An 18,895-nucleotide genomic window follows, 5' to 3' on the forward strand; every position below is an offset into this window, starting at 1 on the left:
GCAGTGAGAGCTCTTCCACACGGCCAGGTGGCTAGTGAGGTCCCCATTGGCACACCCACCCCCAAAATGCATCCCCCAAAGTCCCCTCGCCATCGGAAAAGGCCTTTTCCCACTGAGCCTCTTCCAGGAGTCCAGGGATTGGGGGCAGGAAGCTGGGGGACAGGTGGTCTAGCCTAAGCTGACCTCTTGGGAGCAGCGGAATCTACACACTCCAGGACGCAGTGGGGGACGGGAAGACGCTTCCCCCAGCCCTGCCCCAGGTTACACAGGGAGAGCGGCCCCAGCCGAGGTGGGAAGGAGGAGGCCACTTCGCTGCCACGGAAGCGGGGAGAGTGAACCGGGGTCTACCGGGCCTGAGACCCGGGCGGGCCCACCCGGGTGGGGGCGGGCCCGCCCCGGCCCCGCCCCCGCCCCCTGCGTCACGGCCTCTCCGGGGGCGTCACCCCGCCAGGCTCTCCAGGTAACTGTGGCCGCAGCCGCCCGCCGTGGCAGGCAGCGCACCCCCTACCCCGGCCAGCGGGCCGGGCCGGGGCGGGGTGGGGTGGGAGCGTTCCCGCGGCCCCCGCCCCGCGGCCCGTGATGTCACAATCGCGGCGGGCCCCGGCGTTCCCGGGTCGGCTTCGGCTTCGGGCGCCCGGCTGCGAGGCGGCGATTGAAGCGGGCCGCTGGCTCCTGAGTCATGGACTTCCCCTGGCCCCTCCTCTACCACTCCCACTCCCGCGCCGGGCCCCCCCGCGGGGGCTAGCGTCCGCGCGGCGGCTCCGAGGGGGTGGGGCTGCAGGGAATGGCTGTACCCCCTTCGGCTCCCCTGCCGTGCTCGCCCTTTTACCTGAGGAGGCAGGCGCCTTGCCCGCAGTGCTCATGGGGCATGGAGGAGAAGGCTGCGGCCGGCGCGGGCTGCCGGGAACCGCCGGGCCCCCCGAGGGCCGCCGCCGTCCCGTGCTTCGGCATATCCGTGGACCAGGACGACATCCTCCCCGGAGCCCTGCGCCTCATCCGGGAGCTGCGGCCGCATTGGAAGCCCCAGCAAGTTCGGACCAAGGTAGCAGAGCGGGCGCGGGGCAGGGGATGGGGCCCCGCCGGGGCTGGAACAGGGATGCGTGGACGTGTGTTCGTGCATCCTTCCGGGTGTCGGTCCCAGGGGTGCGCGGCTGCTGCCCAGAAGAGGGTTGAAATGGTGGTTTGCGTATGTATTTCTTTCTCCATCTATTTTGGTCCCTAAGCAAAGCTAGGCTCCCGCCTCCCTCGGCCCTCCACACACACCCCTCCTCCTGGGGCTCTCGGGCACGCGGGAGATCCACCTGCCCACTGTCAGCACGTTGTGCGTGCGGGCCCCACCCCCCTGTCGCTGTGCGCCGGTGCCCCTCGCTGCCCAGAAGCAAGTAGCCATCCGGCTCTGAAACCTGCGGAGGCAGGAACTTTTAAGGGCACCCCCCACACTCACACACCCCATAGTGGGAGCAAAGCCTCCGGGCTCCGAGCTGTTACTGCTGGTCCCAGGAGCCACCCTGAGGAATTCCAGCTAGCCCCGAGCCCTGAGCTGCGTGGAAAGCCTCACCATCGCCCCTAGCTCTGCCTCAGCTCCCCCTACACAGGGCACCTCCTCGCTCTGCTGGGCACATTGGCAGGGACACAGACGTGGGCAGAGGCTCCCCCTGAGGAGCCTCAGGCCGACTTCCCAGCAGACCTGCCTCCTCTGTAAAGAGTCTTCAGCTGTCCCATTCCCTCTGGGAGCTGCCTGTGGAGGATGCTGCCCTGAGTGGGCACCTGCAGCTTGTGCTGGAGTGGTAGGGACTCCATGCTGGTGGGCCTTCTGGGTGGGGAAAGGTGAGGTTCAGGACCATGTGTGAAGGTTGACAGACCCCTTTTGGGGGAGGGGTGAGTGGGTAACATTTTCAAAATAAAAGACAACTTTGGTGTGAAACCGTCAGGGCATCAAGCAGGCCTGAGATTAATTCCAGCACTGGCCTAATATGCTGTCTTCCAGTCCCTCCCCTCTCTGGGCCTCAGTTTCCCCACCTTTTATTACTTCGAATGTCCCTAAGGCCCCTTGCAGCTCTTTCACTGTGCCCCATAAATTCCATGGTTCATTCCACCTTGTCGCCCTACCCAGAGAACCTGCCCAGGATCTACTGTCTCTGACTCTTCTGGCCCTAAGGAGCTCTGACCACCTGGCCCTGGGGTGGGTGCCAACCTCAGTACCCTCCTGTACCTCTGCCGCTGCATGGGGCAAGAGGGACAGCAAGGAGCCCTCTGCCTGGCAGGTGGTGAGAGGCAAGTTGGGTCAGGCTGTACCCATCCTAGGTGACTCCCCTCTCTCTGCCGCATCCTGGTCCATGGAGTTTTCTTTCAGGGCCTGATGGGAGAGTGAAAAGTGGGGGGGAGGGGTAAGTGGTGTGAAAATTCCTCCACCGACAAATCCCATCCACTAGAGGCAGACCCAGGAGAAGCATGCCTGGGCTGAACCCAAGCTGCCATTTTTTGCTTGAACTCTCTGGTCTACCTCAAGCATTGGGAGAGGGTGGAGGGTTCGGAGCGGTGCTGAGCTCTTTAGTAAGTGAGAGGGCTAAAGGACGGGGGTTCTGTGTGATTGTGCTCAGCATTCAAACGAGCACCCTGTGCTGGAGCTGGGTCACCACGGGGCAAGAGCAGAGTCCCTGCCCCACACATCCCTGCGCTGCCCTCTCCCCCATGCCAGCGCTTCACTGATGGCATTACCAACAAGCTGGTGGCCTGCTACGTGGAGGAAGACATGCAGGACTGTGTGCTGGTCCGGGTGTACGGGGAGCGGACGGAGCTGCTGGTGGACCGGGAGAATGAGGTCAGGAACTTCCAGCTGCTGCGAGCACATGGCTGTGCCCCCAAACTCTACTGCACCTTCCAGAATGGGCTGTGCTACGAGTACATGAGGGGCATGGCCCTGGGGCCAGAGCACATCCGTGAGCCCCGGCTCTTCAGGTGAGGAGGGTGCCCAGTGTATCATTCACCTCCATGATTCCACAGGCCTTGGGCTTTGAAATCGTTGGCCAGCTTCCCTGGTGGAGTGGCATCCATGAAAGAGACTCTTAAGATCTGTGAACTCCCTGAAATGGCATGAAAAATGTGTGTGTGTTTATGTGCCTTGCTCTGCAGAGAGGAGCTATAGTTTTGTGTAGATTTTCGGTGGGGTCTGCTAAAAGGATGTGTTCTTGGGGAGGCAAGTGAGAATTTTGGTGAACATGGGACCAAAGGGGCATCTGCTTCCTGGCCCATGCCTCAGTCCTCCACCCATCCCAAGTCTGACCTGGAAACATATCGGAGCCTTGTAAGTGAAATCCCCAGAGTGCTCAGGGTTTCCTGTGCCTCCCCTCCTGCCGAGGGCTCAGGCATTCCTGGAAAATGGGCCTTATCCAGGGTGAGTGTGGTTGTGCCAACCCAGAGAGATGCCTCCCCACCCCAGCCTGAGCTCCTTCTGGGCTTCCTGACAAGGTAGGAGCCCAGGTTTGGGGAACCACTGAGGCTTCCTTCCAGAGGCTCACGAGGACCCATGGCCCCCAGGGAGCTGCTCCTATTAAACGCCTGGATGTGTAGGACCCAGGAACTGGACTTAACCTTTAAGCCCTGTGGATGCCACTGCTGGGGGTCTGGAAGGGGGAGAACCAAAGAAGAGCCCATATTATGCTCTCCTCTGACCATGCTGAGCAGGGATGTCAGGCAGGATCCTTCTTCCTCCCCACAATGCCACGCCCATGTGCAGGGCCCTCAGACTGTAGTGAGGCTTGAGGCAAACCGAAATTTACCCCTGACACCGGGAACAACAGCATGGGGGTCTGCTTGAGACCCTTGGGATCTGTCCTGTCCCACCTAAGGGGAAGGGGCCTTTCAAATCTTGAAGGGAAACAGGAAAGCCCGCGCAGGGAGTAGACCACGAAGCTTCTTAGCTGTCACCTGCTACCCAGCTGACCTCAAGCTAGTGCGCCTGGCCCTATTTGCAGTGAACCCCTAGCAGGCCCTCTAGGGACCTAGAAGAAGGAAATCTGAGAGCACTGCCTCTCGGGCTGGTTGAGCCTCAGGATATTCAGGTGGAGTTGTATGTTGTAGCTGTAGGTGTGTGTATCTGGGGTGGGGGTGGGACATGCAGCCCTGTGCGAGGGTCTTAGGCTCCAGGTGGTAGTTCAGAATGCACCCAGCTAGAGATGTGAGGTCAGAGCGGGGCCGGGGGAACTCTGTCCTGACTTCTCCCACAGTACCCCTCCCAGCTCTCCCTCAGTCTTGTGCAAAAAAGCTCAGATATTGTCAGGTCCGCACCACTCCCAGTCTCCCGCCACCTCTGGGAATCTGATGCTGACACTCAGTCTTTCATGGAAACAATTACCATTGTCGGGAAGATTGAAGATGGATTTAGGTTTGATAATAAGAAGAACTTTACATCTGGGGGAGAGCCAGAAATTGGGATAAGTATGGGAGGTAGACCCTTCCTTGATGATTTTCCCAGGATAGACCATTATCCTTCTGGGATGAAGGTGGATCTCTGAGGGAAAGGCGGGGAGGACGAGGCCTCAGGAGCCACCTCCCCAGCTTCCCCTGAACCTCACCTCCCGACCTCCGCCTCCTGCCGAGGCTTTGCAGCATAAAAACGCTGACTGTTGAGGTTACTTTCATTGCTATTCCAGACAACAGCCCTATTGATATTCAAGGAAACACTCTGTTTAGGCTCTTTTCGGAATCTTCCTTTGGGTAGGGGAACCCCGGGTGTCAGGGGCTGCTCCCCTGCCTTGCCCAAGCCCTGGCGGGCTCCCTCCTGCCCCAGGGCCTCTCGCCTCTGAAAGCACAGCCTTCATCTCTCACCCACTCGGTCGCTGCCACGCCCCCTGCCCCCTCCACCCTTTAGGAGGTGGGAGCCTTGGGGGCTTCTGGAGGAGCCCCTAGTCTGCCCTGCTATCCTGTTGGGCGATGGCTGTCCCTTCCAAGGACCTGGCCAGGGGAGGGGGTGTCCCTGGAACAGCTGGGTAACAAGGTTTCAGACAGCCAATGCCTTTGTTGTCTTTCCCAGTGATTATTATTCGAGCAACAGGCAGAGGCGAAGGAAGCTTGAATGCTGGAGGCTTGGCAGCTGAGTGGGGGGTGGGGCTCCAGAAGGGAGAGCAGGCAGAGGACTGGGGGAGCCCAGCTGGGACACAGGGCCTCAGACGCTGGGGTCCTTATCAAGGCCTTCCCTCTCTGCCCGGTCAGTCCTGTATCCACCCCCGCCCTCTCCCAGCAACCTTCCCCAGCTCTGCTTTCTCCTCTCCCCACCGCCCCCTCCTTCTCTCCCGGGACCTTGGATAATGTCCACAGGAGAACTTGAAAATAGAACGCTGGTTTGTTTTGCGTCCTTGGCACCCAGCCGCCAGCATCAACTCCCTGCCGCAGAGGAAGGGGCTGCCCTGGGCCAGGCTGCTTCCCTCCCCACCTTGACCAGGCTGATAAGAGACAAGCGTTTCTTCCCTGCGTGGCATTACCACCCCCTGATTCCTTGGTGCCCTGCGTTTACCTCCCCCTGAGGGCGTGGGTCTGAGTCCAAGGGGGCGGGGCGGGGGTGGGGGGGTGGGAGGGGTCCCGCCCCCCTCCCCAGGTGACCCCTCTGTCCTCAGGGGTTGCTGTAGGCACTCAACCTTGGGGTGGGGCAGGGTCACTGACCTGTGGCCAACGGCCCACTGCTTTGCCCTTTCAGTCCCTGAAGCTCCCCCGGCTCTGGTTCTGGAAGGGGAGCTGCTGAGCTGAAGGCCTTATCTCATTTTCACGCCTTCTGCTGAGACCTTGCTTCTGCAGGACCAAGAGCTCCTAAGAGATTTGTAATAGTCCTACACTTGGCCCCAGTGGACCTTGTAGGGCCATTTCTTTATGCTCAGGAGTGGCTGAGCTGGGGAGGGCCTGTCCCACACTCATACTCTACTCTTCCTGTTTTCTGCTGTAGGCTAATTGCCTTAGAAATGGCAAAGATTCACACCATCCACGCCAACAGCAGCCTGCCCAAGCCCATCCTCTGGCACAAGATGCACAATTACTTCACCCTTGTGAAGAACGAGATCAACCCCAGGTACAAAGATCTGAGAGGGTTCAAGGCTACCGCTGTCTCTGCTGCCTTAATATGACCTCCCTTCCCCAGCCCGCCCCGACAGAAGGTTTAGTGGCTTCAGTCCTGATTCTTGAGCCTCTGTCTCCAAGCAGAGTTGGGCTGATTGACGAAATCTCAGGAACTTGTTTCTGCAGTTTTGTACCTATGTGCTTATTTCTCCTTCCGTTTTCTGGTTGTGGCGGGGACTAGGGTCAGCATCTCCCCATTTCAATTGAAGGATACTGAACTCAGAGTAAGCTTTGCCCAGTGTCACAGGACTAGTCAGAGGCAGGGCTTCTGTTTCCACACAGGGCCCTTTCTACCTGAGCTGGCTTCTGAGCAATGAGAAGGGAGGGACCGGCCTTCTTGAAAATGGGGTGGAGCTGAGTTCAGAGTCAGTCAGAAGAACTCAGCTCATCAGCTGACAAGCCCTCGGACTTTAAGATTCCTGCTACTTGCCTGGGCACCTCGTGTCCCCACATGGCTCTGGGGCCCCAGTTCCTCACCTTGTTCAAACTGACAGCTCGCTGCTTTCTCACCGCTCTTCCCGGGGAGGGGCGCACTCTACCCATCCTGACATTGCCTTTTCCCAGGTAAGACGCAGTTCCCTGGACCTATCCTTATGCTCTCACCAGCACCCTGAGAGTCCTCTGGCCTTCAGATGCCTGACTCCCCAGCATAGCCTTGAGTGCTGAGAAAAGGATGGTGGCATGGAGAAAAGATTGAGGTCATCATCCCTGCCCCCCCAAAAAAGGCCATAGTGGGTCTCTGATCCCTCCATGATCCCCACTGGGGCTGAACATCACTCTTCTCCAAATGTTCGTGGGAGCAGGGCACAGAAGAGGTTTGGAGGAAGGGTATCGCCTTCTCCCTCTAAGATGGTAATAATTAACCATCGCGATCGTGTGTCTCTGTCACATGCATGCACACATGACTTTATCTAGATCCTCCCTCTCAGAGATTATTAAGCACCGCTTTGGGACTACTTGTCTAGGACGGCCTATGTTCAGACCTTCTATGTCAAATGGCTCTGGGACAAGGACTGCTTTCCCCCTTAGGACTAGAACAGCACATGGAGAGCAAGACCCTCTGATCATCCAGCCCACCACTTTTGTTTGACAGATGGAAAAACGGAGGCCCAGAGGAAAGATGGGACTTGCCCAAGGTTCTACTGAACCGTGGCAAATCAAGGACTAGAGTCCAGGCCTGATGCTCGGGCATGACCCTTGTTACTGCAGCTTCTTTTGACTGTACTGTCACTGTGTAACCTCGGGGGACGTGACCTTGTTGGGAGGAGAGTGTGCCCTGAGGAAGAGCTGGCCAACTTCCTTTTCTCTTGTCTCACCTTTGACCTAAGGCAAATCAATTTGCTTAAATTGAGCCTCTTGAGGGGATGATGCCTGCCCTAAACTGTCTAACCTGCCGCAAGCAGGGCAGCGATGAGCCATCACTCAGATGGGGTGAAGCACTTGAGCTCCAGTCGTTGCCTAATAACCCTGATTTAGTCAGTCCTTCCATCTGTGTAAGTAGGACCTAGCTATGCAGTGTGTGTGATGTATGCAGGGGTGGGGGCACCAGGGAAAGTCTTCTTGGCAGAGGTAGTATGGCAGAGATGAAAAGGGAAGCCTCCGGCTGGAGGAGACAGCATGAGCACAGCTTGCTTGTGGATGCTGAGTAGATGAGGGCCTGGCTGGAGCAGATCTTCAGGAGGGATTGGGGATGGGTCGTGGGAGATGGGGCTGCAGAGGTGAGTTGGAGCTAGACTGTGAGGGGCCTTCAGTGCCAGGTTAAGGAGCCCAGATTAATTTATCAGGCACTGGAGAGTCAATGTGAAGGTGTTGGAGCTAGGGGTTCATTGTAAATGACAGATTTGGGTGGGAGTTGGGGGCTTCGAGGCAGGGAGGCCAGCTGGGGGAGTCTTGTAATTCAGGGTTCCCAAATTGGAGCATGAGATTCCCCTGGGTGCTTTGTTAAGTACAGATTCCGAGCCTAACCCTGGAGATTGATTGGGAGATCTTGCATTAGACCTTAGGGATCTGCATTTTGACTGGCTCCCCAGGTGATTCTGAGGCAGGTGATCAAGGAACCATGCTCTGAGGAACATTGCCCTAGGGAAGCTTCATGGAGGGATGGAGAATAGGGGGATGAGTCAGATCTTGTGGAAACAGATTTGATAGTCTCGGTGTTGGGTGGGACATGGAGGAACCCAGCGTGGCTGGGGAAGGTGGGGTTGATAACTGCTTAAGGGGCATGAAGAGGAGCTTCGGATGGGCTGATTGGTATGAGGGCAGAGGTGATGAGTCAGTAAGTTTGAACACTTAGCAAGTCCTTTCCCTGTGGGGAGAAGGTACTTCCTCCCGCTCCCCCGCCCAGATCCTGAAGGCCGAGTGGACACTTTCCAGGCAGCAGTCCCTTCAGGGGAACCCCCAGGCTTCCCTGAGGAGGGCCCCCAGCCCCTTCACCCCCTCCTACTCCTCTGAGGGACAGAGCTGTTCTGCCTGGGATGTGGAAGTTTCTGTGATGCAGTGATGGGTACTATTCTGCCATCCCCACAGCCTTGAGAGAGTCGAGTGATGTCAGGGCTGAAGGTAGCAAAGCTGGTGACATTTCAAGCGCTCAGGGGAGGGAAGCAGGGCTGCGCAGGGAGGTAGAAGGCCTGGACTGTTCCCACAGTAACCAGCTGTGTGGCCTTGGGGTGGGTAGGGTAGGGGTCAGACAGAGGTCAGGGCCTGGGCAGCAGGCATCTTGGATGTCAAAGACATGTTTTTCAGGCTAAGACCTGGGCAAACCAAAGGAAGCCTCCTAATTCTTATCTTTGGATGGTCTCAGTCCAAGGGGGGGAAAAAGAATCTTAAAGGAAAAGATAGCTTCTTAAGAAAAGCCCAGATTAAAATGTATCTTATGCAGACCTGTCAACACAGATAAATTCCAGTGAGGGTGAGGGGAGGCCTCCCCCATCCCACCCCTAATAGACCCCCTAGACTCAGAGTGGCCTGTGCAGAGCCCCTGAGGGGCACTGAGGCCCCCTCAGTTCAGAGGCTCAGCTTGATCTTGGATCCTTGGATAGGCTGAGGACCGCTTTCCTTAGGTGAGGGAGTAGGGTGTCCAGCTGTGTGAGACGCATCTGGAGGCGGGAGGAAGTCTCTGCCCTCCCCTGCGCCTCAGATTCCGCGTGGGGTTAGACGGGAGACCTAAGATCCTCTTTAGCGTTGACCTTCTCAGAGCCTGGAGGGAGCCTGCTGCTCACCCTTTTCCAGGGGAACATGGGGATGCCTTAGTCGCTGACTACTCTTCCCTGTATTCTGGCTTCTGGGCTGGGTGAGGGGCAATGGGGCATCCTGGGGGAGGGTCAGAGAAGACGTGTCTCATTCACATCCTCCCGCGTGTAGCCTCACTGCCCTGGACAAGAAAGCAAACAGGAGTCATGTGAATGGAGATAAAACCCTGGAAGCACCAATAGGTGGAGGGGAGGAGGCTAGGGTTTTAAGGGCTCTGCTAACTATTTGGTTTTTCAGTATACACAGAACTGTGTGCTTCCTGGGAGCAAAGTTCAGAGCCTCGGAGCACAGTGCACCCTCACCAACTTCCCCATGACCTCTGAGAACAGCATTGACTGACCTGTTCATTCATTCCTCAACATGTACTTTTAGCAGAAATGCCTGCCGTGGGCCACAGGATGGGGTGGGCTGAGGGACAGGTGGCCTTCATGCATCTTTGTTCCTACACAAGCAGGGGGCCAGGGCAGGGAAACACACCCATAGCTCAAGGGGGAAGAGGTGAGTTATTGAGCCGCAACAGAGCAAGTGCTTTTCAATTGAAAGGCCCTAGTATCCCCTTGACCTTGTAGGAGTGGGCCCAAGAAGCAATTTTTTTTTGCTTTCTTCTGTAGACCTGAGTGGTCTCGCTGTGCGATGGGAAGCTAGTCTAGATGATCTCTAGTCCTTTCCAACCATGACGCCAGCCACCAGAGCAGGAGGGAGACTCACAGGAACGTCTGTCTGTCTCCTCAAGAGGGTGCCAGTGCTGCCGCCACTCCCAGGGCACTGTCTGGCTCACGGGCCCAGCCGCTCCGCGGCATGTGGGATCTTCCCGGTCTGGGGCACGAACCCGTGTCCCCTGCATCGGCAGGCGGACTCTCAACCACTGCGCCACCAGGGAAGCCGTATGCCCATGTTTTAATCAGCTTCTTAGAATAACCACAGGAAGTCAGAAGGACAAGAAAGGTTAGTGCCATTTTAGAAGTGGCAAAAGTGAGGGTCTGAAAGGTCAGCCATTTGTCCAAGGTCCCTCTGCAATAAGAGGTAGTGATGGGGCCAGAGCCCAGGGCTTTTGAGGCCAAGCATGTGCCTGTCTGCTATCAGCCCTCCCTCCACCGGCCACCTTTCTTGCCACTGTCCAGCCTTTCTGCAGATGTCCCTAAGGTCGAGGTGCTGGAACAGGAGCTGGCGTGGCTGAAGGAGCACCTGCCTCAGTTGGAATCCCCTGTGGTGTTTTGCCACAATGATCTGCTCTGCAAGAACATCATCTACGACAGCACCGAAGGTATAGCTTCCCCGGCCCTGGCCAGGCAGCAGCAGGGCTCAGGCTGCTTGATCAGCTGGCGTTGGGGTCTACTCCTCAGGCTGGTACTTGGACAAGCAAAGTGAGACCTTCTGGTGTAGGTCTCAAGTTAATTTGTAGGAGAGAAATGAAAAAGAAACAAATTCCTACTTAGAAAACTCTTTGCCAAGAAAGAGCTCAGAATCATGGTTTGTGGAGCCATTCCCCTGATAACAAGGACGTCTTGGCTGCCCTGAGCCTTCCCTGTGTTCCTGATGATAGCTTCACCCCCATGGAGTACTTGCCTTTATTTTCTGGTCCTCAGCTATGCTGAGGACAGATGTCTTTAGTTGGGGAGAGTCTGAGGACCCAGCTGTGTGAGAGGGACAGCTGGAGCTGGGGAAAGGGCAGACAGACAGATGGAAAGATGGAAGGAAGCAACTTAGAAGAAAGTTGCCACTGAGAAGTTGGGTGAGGCTGGGTTGCTGCAGAGGCCAGTGAGAGTCAGTGGGTGCATTCCTGAGGTCTGTGAAATCTTGACCAAGCCCTATATCCAGATCTGGGGCCAACCCTCACTGCCTTTCCTCTACCTCACAGGTCATGTACGGTTCATTGACTATGAATATGCCGGCTATAACTACCAAGCTTTTGACATTGGCAACCATTTCAATGAGTTTGCAGGTGAGAGGGGCATTACTCTTTGGCCCGTATCCTCCTTGTGATGGAGGGCCAGGTCCAGGGGAAGTGTTGGAGGGGGTTCTGTGCATGGGGAATGGAGGCTGGACAGCCCTGTCCTCAAGATATCACAGCTTGAGGGAGGGGCCAGGCACAGCCTGCCTTGAGAAAGCTCCAGGTCTCATGGGCAGGGGTGGGGTGGGGGGCGGTGCAGGGCAGACCCACATACACAGAGCAAGCCCCTGCTAGCCTATATGGCACTTTGGTACAAATTAGGAAAATGTGCCCTCTGTAGGATCCCTGAGGACATTCAGCTTGGCATGTGAATTCTAAAGAGACCCCTTCCTTCCTCTGGGCAGACACAGCCCACGCCAGCTGGCCCAGCTCAGCTTGATGTCAGCCTCCACTCACCCCCTGTCCAAGCTCCTTTATGCCCAGTCAACCCGTGCAGTCATAAATAGGGGCCCTGCAGGCAGATAAGGGGCAGAACAAGCTGCAAGTAGCTATTTGCCTGGTGACCTGATGAGATTAATCATGGTGGAACTAGTTAAAAGTGTGTACTTTGCAACTTGACTCCCCTACTTCACATCCTGGCTTTATTGCTTACTAGCTGCATGACACTTGGGGCAGGTTACTCACCTTCTCTGTGCCTCTGTAAAATGGAGATGATAATAGTGCCTACTTCACAGTATTGATATGCGGTACACACACCAGTGTGGCACATACTAAGCTCCACGTTGGTATTTGCTGCTGATGTCAGGCAGGGTAGCTTTTCTGCCTCCGAGGGAGGCTGGAGCGGCCATGGAAGAGGTTGGATTTGGGGTGTGTCCTGAAAGAGGTTGGATTTGGAGTGTGTCCTGGTGTAGGCCGTCCTTCCATAAAGGTAGGTGTGTACAATAGAATCATTTGTGTAAAGGAAGCAGGGCAGGTTTTTCCAGCTCGAGGGCTTAATTGTTAAACAATTCGATGGGGCTAAAGAGGCAACTGGTGGATGGAGGTGGACACTGGGGCTGGAGGGACATCCCCAGGCTAGCAGTGCGGGGTGCTCAGCGTGATGTGGCCAGTCCCTATGGCTTAGGATAGGTGAGGCACGCCCAGGCCAACTGTAGAGCCGGCACCTGGGCCAGCCTGAGGCACTCCCCAGGCCAATACAGGCCAATCCTGCCCCTTCTGGAACCCCAGGTGACCAGGGCTGTCAAGCACTGCTTGTACCTGAAGGTATGACTCCCCAGGGTGGCCACCAGCTAGCTGCATCTAGGCACCCAAGGGACAGATGGGGCTTCAGCTGGGCAGAGCAGCTGAGCTGTGGGGTGTGGCCTGGAGCAGAGGCTGGCACCCGCACGGCACGGGGCCTGTGATTGCTCAGCTGACAGACCCGCTGGCCTTTCCAAAAGGGATAATTTTTAAGCATTTTAAGTCCTTCTCACCCAGCGCTTGGAGCAAAGTCCAGCTGGAATTTCTCCAAGGGGGCAGATTGCATCCTGCTTCCAAGTTGAGAATGAAGGAGGAGGAACCTAGCGTGGGGGAAGGAGGAGGGCAGTAGAGGAGAGAGGCATCTCCTGTGTTCTCAGGAGCAGGGTGACCCAGTGCTGGGAGCTAAGAACCAGCCTCTAACTGGCTGTGTGACCTTGAACAGCTTTCTTCTACCTGGGCCTTAGTGTCTACATCTGTGCCAGGACCTTCTTCCCCAGCCATACTCTTGGGGGCCCAGAAGACTGAGTGTGTTTCTCCAGGGTTATAAGGGAAGCTTGGGAAAGATAGGAAGAAAAGAAGAGGGAGGAAGAGACCAGACAAGGTGGCCCAGTCCTAGTCCTGTCTTTAATAAACTGTTTCTTTCTGTACCAGCTCTGAATCTAGGCTCTCTGCCATCATGCCCAAGATGTGGCTGGTGCGTACTGGGCTGGCAGTTTGAGGACTCAAGGAAGGGTGGGACTAGAAGGAGTCCAGGCCATGTAGCTTAGGGGTTCCAAGCCTGGCTGTGTTTCCGAATCATCTGGAGAGTTGGACATGGGTGGGTGCCTGGCAATCTGTATTTTCGCCAAGCACTCCAGGCGATGTTTTTAGGTTAACCAGCTCAACACTGGTTCAGGAAGCCGTATTTGAGGTGCATTACGTCCAGCCCTTGCTTTACAAATGAGATTTTGGCCAGTGAAAGGAAAGGGCTTGCCCGAAGTTAACTGGAGGTTAGCATCAGATCTAAGACAACTAGGCTCCTGATTCAGGGCTTTGACCCAGCGCCTCCAGTGTGCCGTGGATTTGCGAAGGGCTCAGGGATACAGTGGTGCTGTCTTAGGGGGTCCCCATCACTTCCAGGACTGTGCCTTGCCCCTCAACAAGTCTGCCTCTCTCTGTGCTTTCCTCCAGCTCAGCCCACTGAAAGCACTGCCCCCAGCTGGGATGGGGGTCGACCCTCCACACATTAGAGTTTGGTGGTCAAAGAAGCTGCATTCTTTGCACAGCCCCACAGGACACTGGAGATGGAGGTTTTGAGGGGATCAGGGAACACCTACTGAGCTGGAGGAGACCCCCAGGGGGGCCCGTCTCCCAGCAACTTCTGTGCGGCTGCCTCCCCATCAGGTGTGAATGAGGTCGATTACTGCTGGTACCCAGCGCGGGAGACCCAGCTGCAGTGGCTACGCTACTACCTGCAGGCACAGAAGGGGACGGCTGTGACCCCCAGGGAGGTGCAGAGGCTCTATGTGCAAGTCAACAAGTTTGCCCTGGTGAGTGCTTGTGACTGGAAGGGGTGGGGGAAGGAGAGCTGGGAGGAGGGACTCAGGGCCCACCCCCAGCTCCTACCTTCTCACAGCCTTGTGGTGGAGGAGGAAGCAGAGCCCAGGGTCAGGGGTGAGGTCCTGGGGGAGTCCCATCATATGCTCCCGAACCCCAGCCTAGAGGGGGGTTCTGGGAAGAGCCATCTTGGGCATCCTCTTAATACTGACACCCTATTCCCTGCTTTCCTCCCATTCCATCAAGTCCAGGTTCTCTCCTTCCTAGAGAACTACTTCCAAGAAAGAGCCCAGCTTCCTATTTTAGCAATTCTCTCATTTGGACAAGTTCTTTCTAGTGTCTAACCTTAGCCTTTCATGCCACAGTTAAATATATCCCTTAAGTTTTGTGGGGTTTTTTTTTTTTTGTCTTTGGAGAAGATAGAGAATGTCAGTTCTCATCCTCCTTGTTGACTGTCTCCACTGACTCACTCAGAACTCTATGTAAGCCTTTCCCAGCAGGCTCTTTCTTCTCAAATTACTGTGCTGTCAGTCCTCGATTTTGAGTGCTGATTATCCAAGGGACATGGTTCATGCCAGGTCTCCACTGGAATGCACCAAGGGGATTGCTAACTAGTCTTACTAATGTCAGCAAGAAGGCAAGTCAGCTGCCCTGAATTTCACAATATATCAGAGAACTTAAATAAAATCTTTAATTACCTGTATTTTAAATTGCCTATTCTATTTTCCTCATTGGTGTAAAACTGATTCTTATCAGGTTCTTCCTTTTTTAAAAAAATTTATTGAAGTATAGTTGATTTACAATGTTATGTTAATTTCTGCTGTACAACCAAGTGATTCTTTTTCAGGTTCTTCCTCTTAACTGTTCCACCTATGCCTTCATCTTGCTAAATTTTTAGTAACCACTCCCACTTGCTAATTGATCTCTGCCCCTTTTAAGTCGTGAAAAGGGAATCAAATGGGGGGAGGTACTATAGAGCCAACTCTAGAGTGAGCAGGACTTGGGGTGGGGCAGGAGAGCCACAGAAGTGGGGGCCCTGGCCTGGGGTCGCTGGAGCAGCAGGAACCACGGCACTCTAGTTTATTGAGCCTAGGGTGGCCTGGGCCCCGGGGGGGTTCTGGGGAGGCAGTTGAACCCTTGGTCAGCAGCCCGGCTCATGTCTACACTCACTGTCTAACCTCACCCACCTTGTGATAGAAGAGAGGGTAAGGGGTGAAAGAAGTCACTTTAGAAGTCTTCCAGCGACTGGACCTCTGATGCCCATGTGGCCAGGGCACTGCAGATGGGGTGCCACCCGCTCCACTGGCAACGAGGCCTGAGCTCTGCCTTAGGGATTTCTCTTGTCCTGGATACCTTGGGCTTGAAGATTCTCCTGGGTAGGGGAGCGGCCAGGGCTGGAGTTCAGGTCTGGCTTAGGCTGGGGAACAAGCTGAAAGTCTGCTTAAGCCTGAGGGCAGTAGAACCTATTCTGCTTGCCTTTTTTCTAGGAGTGGAGTCCCCAAATACCATCCAGTGACTTGACCTCTGGAATATCCCCCACCTGTGCTGGGGAGACCCCACTGTGTCTCTGCTAGTGTCTTAGTTCTGTGTCTTCTACAGTGCCTGTGTCCCTCCAGCTATGGGGGTCCATGACAGGTTTGGGGGGCTCACTACACTGATCTTCTCTGATGTGTTTTCAGGCGTCTCACTTCTTCTGGGCACTCTGGGCCCTCATCCAGAGCCAGTTCTCCACCATCGACTTTAATTTCCTCAGGTGAGTGCAGGGAGCAAGTTGAAAGTCAGTGGGGGTGGGGGGCGTGGAGGAAAGGAAGAGCCCTGAGCCCAGTACGTGGGGGTAAAGGACACCCCAAACAGAATGTCCAGGTCCATTCCTCTTCTCTGCTCACCATCCCCATTCCAGCCAGCCTGTACGAGGCGGGTCGCTGCTCCAGGGATGCCTGGGGAAGCACGTGTGCCCAGAACCCCTCTCTGGAAGTAGTCGGAAGCCCTTGCGCCCTGCCTCCTGGTTCCTCTTTCCCTATAATAGCCTGCTGTCTGCGTCACTGCCCGGCTCTTCTGCCGGTGCTCTTCCCCACAGAGCCCGGTGCTGAGGGGAATGGCTGGAAATTAGTCTGAAAGACCCTGAGTCCAAACCTCATTTTATAGCAGAGGGACCAGAGTTCCAGAGGGGTGGATGACTGGCTGAGGTCCCTTGGTTTAGCTGACTATGCTGCCTCCCTGCATGGGGTATCAGACCCAACTGCTCCTTTAGTGGCCCCTAGTGATATACTAGGGGCTGTATCGAGACTGTACTTGAGTATTGACTACTTAGGCGTGCGTGTCGTGCAAGATACACATGTCGCTAAAACCAGGAATCATTTTGTCTTCCATTCTGGTCCAGTCTCTTTGTCTTTGTCCTGCCCACCCACCCTCAGCTGAAAAGGAATCACTATGCTGGCTTTAAAGTGTTCACAAAAATTAGAGAAATGCAAGTCCAACCCACAATCGCATCTGCCTCACCCCCATTAGGACGGCTACTTTTGAATAAACAAAATAACAAGCGTTGGTGAGGAGGTGGAGAAATGGGAACCCTTGCGCACTGCTGTTGGGAATGTGAAATGGTGTAACTTCTGTGGGAAACAATACGGTGCTTCCTCAAAGAGTTAACATAGAATGACTGTATTATCCAGCAATCTCACTGCTGGGTATATACCCAAAAGAATTGAAAGCAGGGTCTCAAGTTGGTTGTGCAATGGAATTTGCACAACCATATTCATAGTAGCATTATTCACAGTAGCCAAGAGGTGGAAGCAACCCAAGTGTTCGTTGATGGGTGAATGGATAAACAAAATGTGGTCTATACACACAAGGGAATGTTATTCCTTTGAAAAGGAAGGAAATTATGTCACATGCTACAACACGGATGAACCTTAAGGACATTGTACTGAGTGAAATAAGCCAGTCACAAAAAGACAAATACTATATGATCCCACTTAGATAAGGTAACGAAAGTAGTCAAATCCATAGAAACAGAAAGTAGGATAATGGGTGCTGGGGGCTGGGCAGTTGCTGTGTGGGGGAGATAAGAGTCCAGTTTTACAGAATGAAAACGTCCTGGAGATCTGTTGCTCAACAAGGTGAACGTACTGACCACACTGAGCTGTAAAGACTCAACAAACAAACCAATATGTTTGGGGAGGGGTTGCTCCAGTCTAATCTAAGAAGAAAAATAAAATTATAGTTGAAGTGAAAACAAAACAAAACAAAAAACCCCAGCCTGGGCTAGGGTCCATTTGCCCAGACCTAGATGGGCTGAGCTGGTGAGAAACTTTCCTCATGGTGTGAGTGCCCCCAGCAGGGCTCACCTGGCTACCCTTCTCACCCCCATTTCCCTTTCCTGTCTTCTGGCAGGTATGCAGTGATCCGATTCAACCAGTATTTCAAGGTGAAGCCTCAAGTGTCGGCCTTGGAGATGCCAAAGTGACCAGAGTTCCCATCCCTCCCCTCCCATCTGCCTGGCCAGACCGGTTCTCCAGGGCTCCATTCTGCTCTGGGGTCTTCACCTTTGGACAAGGTGGGCGAGGGGACAGGTGGGTGTCCCAGGAGAAGGCTCTGCCCCTGTCGCCAGCCCCCACTGATGCTTCTGGTGACCATTCATGTTTGGAGGGGCTGATAGGCCCCAGCTCTGGGGGTCCTCTTCACCTTGCCAGACTGGGTCGGGGGGAGTGCCTGCAGCCAGCCAGGGCTCAGACCACAACCACCCTGGAAAGGCCAGCATTCCCAGCCCCGGGCCATCCTGGCATCTGGGCTGCCTTAGATGTGTCTTTGACCTTCCTGGCTTGGGGAAGGGGGAAGGTGGGAGGGCTCCTTTCTACCTCCAGGGCCCTGAGCCTCCAACCTATCTACCCCTGCATGCCCCATGTGGGAGGTGCTGAGCCCAAACCAGTATCCTGCCAACTCTGACAGATGGATGTACATATCTTGGGGGGGTGGGGCCTAGAATTGGGTTTGATGGCTCCCCCAGCAGCCGCCTCATCTGAGATTACTCCCTTTCTCCAAACCACATCCAATCAAATAACCCCTCCCCAAACCTCAGCCTGAGGACATGTGCTCTCCTCCAGTGCCCTTTCTGCTCCAGGCTTGTGTTCTGTACCTCTGCCGCCTGCTGGGAGGGAAGGCAAAGGAATGGGCCACCAAAGCCTGGCTCTGCTTCATGCTGTGGCTTGGCCAGAGGGGACAGAGCCAGCAGTGGGGTGGCTGGACAATAGCCAGCAGCCTCCTGCCTTGTTCCCTCCCTTGCCCTCCAGGCCCTCACTTCCAAGGAACAGTCTCTCCATGTCCACCTTCTGAAGTTGACCCACGGTCTCCACACTGGGGAATGACTAGTGAGAGTCTAAGGGCAGGGGCCAGGGACCGCCGGGGCTTGCCCAGCCTGCAGGAGCCTGGGTGGGGTCGGTCGTGAAGGTGCTGAAGGAGCTGTTGCCTCGACTCTCAATGGCCTCCACCTCCTTTCTGCCCTCACAGCCTCTCAGGCCTTTCTGGCTCTGGCCTATAAAATTATTCATTTGTAGGGCTTCCCTGGTGGCGCAGTGGTTGAGAGTCCGCCTGCCGATGCAGGGGACACGGGTTCGTGCCCCGGTCCGGGAAGATCCCACATGCCGCGGAGCGGCTGGGCCCGTGAGCCATGGCTGCCGAGCCTCCGTGTCCGGAGCCTGTGCTCCGCAACGGGAGAGGCCACAACAGTGAGAGGCCCACGTACCGAAAAAAAAAAAATTATTCATTTGTAAATTATCATGGTTTTCTGCATTAAAACGGCCATTTATGGACCACTCTGTGTCTGAGTGCCACTGGTAGGATTTGACTCAGATGGTGTGACTAGTTCTCCTGCGGTGGGGG

The 18,895-nt window shown here is 55.5% G+C and overlaps 1 protein-coding gene across 2 annotated transcripts; it reads left to right on the forward strand.

Annotated features, from left to right (window-relative positions):
• The first annotated feature begins 574 nt into the window (after positions 1-574).
• Positions 575-18,895, forward strand: ETNK2 (ethanolamine kinase 2). Of its 2 annotated transcripts, XM_082614382.1 has the most exons (8): positions 582-1,042; positions 2,699-2,958; positions 5,936-6,058; positions 10,476-10,618; positions 11,213-11,296; positions 13,868-14,013; positions 15,700-15,773; positions 17,411-18,895. In XM_082614382.1, the coding sequence occupies exons 1-8, from the start codon at positions 785-787 to the stop codon at positions 17,481-17,483; spliced, it is 1,161 nt and encodes a 386-aa protein (XP_082470508.1). In that variant the 5' UTR covers positions 582-784; the 3' UTR covers positions 17,484-18,895. The 2 variants fall into 2 exon arrangements, with proteins under 2 accessions (XP_082470509.1, XP_082470508.1); XM_082614383.1 differs by lacking the exon at positions 5,936-6,058 and having other exon boundaries at positions 575-1,042.

This window comes from Mesoplodon mirus (genome assembly GCF_964341445.2).
Source record: "Mesoplodon mirus genome assembly, chromosome: 3".
Classification (NCBI taxonomy): domain Eukaryota; kingdom Metazoa; phylum Chordata; class Mammalia; order Artiodactyla; family Ziphiidae; genus Mesoplodon; species Mesoplodon mirus.